The 5,904-nt window shown below is 43.2% G+C and overlaps 1 protein-coding gene across 1 annotated transcript in view; it reads left to right on the forward strand.

Annotated features, from left to right (window-relative positions):
- Nucleotides 1-351: 351 nt before the first annotated feature.
- Nucleotides 352-5,904, forward strand: part of LOC107040752 (U3 small nucleolar RNA-associated protein 4 homolog) — a gene marked incomplete at its 5' end in the record, with an annotated part of 38,937 nt that continues 33,384 nt past the window's right edge. The window contains 1 exon segment of the mRNA XM_015260970.1: nucleotides 352-1,909. Within this exon segment, the coding sequence (XP_015116456.1) occupies nucleotides 352-1,909 (1,558 nt within the window).

Here is a 5,904-nt window from a genome sequence, read left to right on the forward strand (position 1 = left end):
AGATTTGTTCAGGTGATAATGGTCCGCCCTGGCCCGGTTGACGGAGGCAATGAGTTCTCTTCCCAACAACTAGGAACGGGTGGTTTTTTTCAGAAAATATCAAAATTTACCCTTAGATTTTTTTTTTTGTTTTTTCACTGACTTGGGCTACCACAGTGTTGCACGTGCTAAGCTGTCTTCTGATGAATTTATGAATTATTTAAATATTTATTCTCTTGAGAAGAAAATATTAAGGGATCTTGTTTGGACAATTCGCTAAGCTTAGAAAAATGTTCTTTTGTCAAAATTTTACATTCTTGCCGATATTTTTACTTTTACCTGCAATATATAATCAACATTGCTGTATTGCAGGAACGACAACTCAATCGAGATATGGAACGTATCCCACACACCGTTCCTGGAACAAATAATCCCTGGCAAACCACGAGACTCGATTGAGTCCCTCCTTTGGATCGCCCCGCATCGTCTGCTTTCCACAGGCCTCCGCGGCTTTATAATCGAGTACGACCTAATCACTCTAAAACCCAAATACTGTCAGTCTGTTACTGGAGGAGCAGCTTGGTGTCTCGACGTCAACCCTCTCCACACCCGGATTGCCGTTGGTACGGAAGATGGCTATGTTAACACCTTCGCAATAACTCAAGATAATCTCGTTTATGAAAAAATCTTCGACAAGCAAAAGGGCAGAATTTTATGCTTAAAATGGGACAATACAGGTGATATGATCTTTACGGGCTCAAATGACACCGTCCGAGTCTGGAATGCAAACTCAGGCCATGCAATTCATAAAATGACGACCGGAAGGAAGCAGAACAGGAAGGAAACCATTGTTTGGTGCTTAGGAGTAACGAATGACAACCACGTTATCTCTGGAGATTCAAGAGGAGTTTTGTTAGTCTGGGATCCCTCAATGGGAACATTAATTGAGAGTCACGAGTCTCACACAGCTGATATTCTCTCTTTAGCAGTATCGGAGGACTCCAACGTAATTTATAGTGCCGGGATCGATCCAGTCATTAGAAGTTTCTCAAAAGTTCTTTTGAAATCCTCCGGAAGGTGTCAATGGGTCAAAGGAATCGAAAGGAGGCTCCATATTCACGATGTCAGAGCTTTAGTCGAAACCAATGGAAAATTGTATTCTGCTGGTGTTGACGGATATTTGGCGCAATCCAGCTACCCGCCTAAAAATTTAGTAAAGTATCCTCCATTACTCTCAAACCCTTGTGTCACCATTTGCAGAAAATCACGATGCATCTTACTTCGTTATTCTAATTATCTTGAGTTATGGAGACTCGGGACATCTAATACTATTGATTCTCCTGATAGAAACGGATATGTTAAGGAAAAAAACGGCATGGTTTATCAATTAGAGGAAGATCCGATTAAACTACTGGAGCTCAGGACCAAGAAAAATGAAGGAATTATTTCGTATGCAATCACGAAGGACTCGAAGATGATTATTTACTCAACTGACAATCACGTTAGAGTATTTAATTTTGATATCGTTGAAGGGGATGCAATGCTGACGAAGAGTGAGAGTGATTTCAGCGTTGGGAGGATTCAGATGATGATGTTTAGTCCGAATAATAAACTTTTTGTGACTGCTAATAATGAGAATGGGTTTAACCAGGTCAATGTGTTCAAGGTCGAGCATAAAAGATTTGCGCTGAAGTGCTCATTCAATAGTGGGAAGCAGAAGTTGAAAAATATTGGACTCATGTGCTTTTCACCGGATAATGAGTTCTTGATCTGTGGAGATCTGGAGGGCAGGGTGGTATCATATCTGGTGCAGGAGTGTGATGCAGAAGAGCCTGAATTCTGGGTACTACCAAGTTATGAATGTCCTGCAACGGCCATGGCTGTGCAACAGGAGAGCAATAACTTGGTTATTGTTTATGCGGATCATAAGGTGCGGCTTTCGGACGAGGGTTTGCATTATCAGTTTCAGGAGACTTTATTAATTTTTTTTCACCCATCTACTAAACACTTTCCCCGCAAAATCATTATTGAGTGTAATGAAATAGTAGAGGATCAAGAGTCGACTTGAATCTTACTCAATTTTTTAATGAACATCTTGGAATCTAAGAAATATTCAATTCAATTATTTATTTCCTTGATGTTACACAAGTTTTTCTTTGTTTTACATCATCATCAGCCTTTCTTTCATTTCGTTCTCTGTACATGTATATACAGCTATATATTGGAATATCTAAGTTGTACTTGATAGATTTTTCGAATTTATTGCATAATCACTTCTTTGCTCATAATTCAACAGCTAATTCCTTTTCTGTACTGCTTCTCACCATTTCTCGTCTGGGAATTGGTATTGCATACTTCCCAAACTCGAAAACTTGAAAATCAGTACAAAAAAATTTTGTCCCGGGCTGCTGCGATGGGGTTCTCTTACTTGTGTGGTTGGCCAGTCCTCGCCTCCGGCTCGGACGCCAACGCCACACGAGTAAAAAACTCCATCGCCGCAGCCCGGAAAAATACTATTTCTTTATACTTCACCCGATTACTACCCCGCTTATTCCCTGCCTCCTTCCCATTGCCCTTTTTCCCTATCACAGTCTATCACCGAAGTTGCCTTATTGAGTCTTTGGTTGCCCTCTCCCCTGCCTGTCCTTTTTCTGTTCCTTTGCCTTCCTCAGCGCCTTCTCCAGTCTCCCAAACCTCTCACATAGTCTTCTCGTTGGGCACTCCCTGAGCATTCCAACTAACCTCCGTCTCCACCGTCTCCAGTTACTTTCTTTTCTCCATTCCCCTCACCAACTCGCGTCCTCCAGATCCATTCTCCTCATTAAGACCTTACATCTCACCATGTGTTCCAGGACCTCCTTCTCTTTGCCACAAGCCCTGTACTCTTCCTTCACGCGCCCTCTCTTCCCTCCTATGAATGCATTCCCACACCTCCACCTTGCCCAGGCTATTTTCTGATCCAGCTTCAAATCCGTGTCCATCCAGTATTCTGCCACGTCACCGTTCTCCTTCACCTCGTTATAGTAATTACAGTACTTGGACTTGTCTATCCTTTTCTAGCCTTGTTGTCTTTTCTGGCCTTTGAGTAACCCCACCATCTCGTTCTGTCTCGTTTCCGCCTCCTCCTTTTCCCCTGCCCATAGCTGCTCCAAAAACTTGCCGTCTCCTAGTGACCTTAGTTTTTCCTGTACCTCTTTTCCCCAGCCAGAGGGTTGCCCGTTCATAATTCCCCTTAACTCCTCTCTCAGACACTTTCTCGCCCACCTATTCTCATCCACCTCACTCATTTTTATCAAAAATGCCGCTAAACGCCTCTCTCCACGCTGAACCCTCCTGCCTCCATTCTCCAAATGTAGTCCGGTGTATTCCTTGCTAGCCCCATATTGGCCTTCGTGTATCTCTTCTGCACCCTCTCAATTGTCTCCTGCCTTTTCCAGCTCCACTTCGTACAACGCTGCTGTCTTCACCGTCACCTCCATGAAATACAGCCTCCTTCTCAGATTCTTCGGCTTGCCCCTCGTTATTTCCCCCCATGCCTTGTTCACCAACGTCTGTGCCTTTCCAGCCAACTTCTTTGCATGTTTTCCACAGATATTCCTTGTCGTGAACCAAAACCCCAAATACTTGAATTCATTCACTACCTCTACCACTTTTCCATTAAATTTCCAGCTCTCCGCCTTCCTTCTCCCTCCGTTCCTGAAGATCATTATTTTTGTATTCTCCACGCTCACCTCCATCCAATTCTCGTCCGCCTATCTCTCCAGGGTCCTCAGCATTTTCGCCAACTCCGTTCCATTTTCTGCCACCACTGCCGCATACATTAGTGCGTATACCTTCACCCTAGCTGCTGCCCCTCCTTCTCCTCTCTTCTCAAAACCCTCCACCAGCCCCTATATGAACACGTTGAACAGTATCGGACTTAACGGGCATCCCTGTCTTACTCCTTTCCCGGACCTGAACGCCTCTGTCAGCCCGGCTCTTGTTATCACTCTTGAAATGACGTTGAAGGCTATCATATGTAACGTGACATTTTCGTATGGGGGTTAAAAATGCCTATTACCTTCGCCCTTCTTCCCCTTCATCTAGTTAAACTCAAAAATACAAAAATTTATAGGCGCCAGGTAATTTTTAGCCGGAATTACCAAACCGGATGATTCTACAAAACCAATTCTAATTGATTCCAAAACCTCAAAAATTTACACAAAAGGGGAGAAAACTAGATTTCTGGGGAAAGGTAACGGTCCTGGGTTCGCTCAGTGTGCTATGTTGTGGAGAGAGGGGTGGATTTCAGGTGGAGACGGGTATTGGGTGGCCAAAACTACAAAAAAAAAGGAAAAGAAATCAACATCGTTCTTACGTGTTTCACTATTGAAATATGAGAATCACCAATTTTTCACAAAAAAAGACATTTCAATTCTCTCAAAAAAATATAAAAAAAAGGAAAAAATCTACAATTAATAACTAACAATACTGATAATAATAATAATCATAATATTAATTCCGCACTCTGATAGAAATTAGTCTAATCTGACAAAAATATTCGAAGAAATTAATATCACCGATAAATACCTCACATATGCCGAAATAAACATTTGGGGAGAGTAGAAATACACGCTAATCCCTAAATACTCGAGAATTCCGAGAATTGGGGGGAAAGGTATGCGAGCGACAATGGGAGCGAGAGAGGAGATCGTATTCCACCATCGATTTTTCGTACCAGCCAAAACGGTTGAAATTCCGTAAAACTCAACTTGCCATAACTCGAAAATGGCAGAGTCAAAAATTACGGATCCTGAGACAAAATGTCCGGGAGAGTCTACCGAAGACAACAATACCAAAAAAATAATGTTTCCTAAACAATTAGCCGCCCCAGGTTCATTAATTCCCGAGCGGAATTCTAAACGCTAAAAGGCTCGCGTGAAGCGAGAATAGCCACGTGTAAACGTGGATGAGTATCTAACGGGGAGTCGAGAGTCGGGGGGAATTCCCCCTCGAGAAACACGGCGTACACGCCAGCGAGAATGGGCTGGAAATCCATAAAAACCAAAAATGGAATATCCGGAAATCGGCAGAGCGAATTTTCGGAAACCCTGAGATAAATTACTCAGGGAAGCCCCCCGAACACATTGATCCACAAATTTTAATTTTAATTAACTATCTACGCGAACCAACTCAATTCAAATACGAGTGGAATTTCTTACGCGCAAAAACCCACGTGTAACGGGAATGGACGCGCTCTGGCAATTAAACGGGAGTAATTATCCCCTTGAATAACCCACCAAAAATCACGACAACCACCCAATCATGAGTGAAAAAAGGGGGGATCGGCACCACATAATTTGGATTAAGCGTCATAATCACCGTTTTACCGGAATAAAATGCGACGTACGGGGCTGAAGACCCCGTAGCCGAATAACGAAAAGCCGAAATGAATTCGGAAAAATACATAAACCGAACTAAAAACTCACGATTTTCCTGTATTTAGAGGTCCTCTTCCCTTTTCGGACCATCCTGGATCGGTACGGCTCCTCCAAATGGTATAATAATCCACGTGGCACAATGACGTTGCGTGGACACACTCAAAATTTCGCACGTGACTAACGATCGACGACGGTCAACGCGGAATTAACTGCCCTGGGTTAGTGTCACGGGCACTAACCGCAGCACGAATTTCGGCCAATAGACACGGGCTCTGATTGGCGGAGATTTTCGGCACATCAAGCGTTGACTTTGTTGGCGCCACCAAAGGCTTTTGGGGAATTCAACCGCGACAAATACTCAATTCTAATGTCTTTATACGTAACTTTATAAAATTGATTAATGATTACCTGAGCCGAACTGGTGGGCGTTCGGAAAATTACTAAGGGTTTTTGGCGCCTCCTACGGGTCGGTTCTCCTGGATTCACGGGGTTAAAAGACCGATAC

The sequence above is a fragment of the Diachasma alloeum genome, unplaced genomic scaffold (genome assembly GCF_001412515.2).
Source record: "Diachasma alloeum isolate Michigan unplaced genomic scaffold, Dall2.0 Dall_scaffold_00342, whole genome shotgun sequence".
In the NCBI taxonomy this organism is placed as follows: domain Eukaryota; kingdom Metazoa; phylum Arthropoda; class Insecta; order Hymenoptera; family Braconidae; genus Diachasma; species Diachasma alloeum.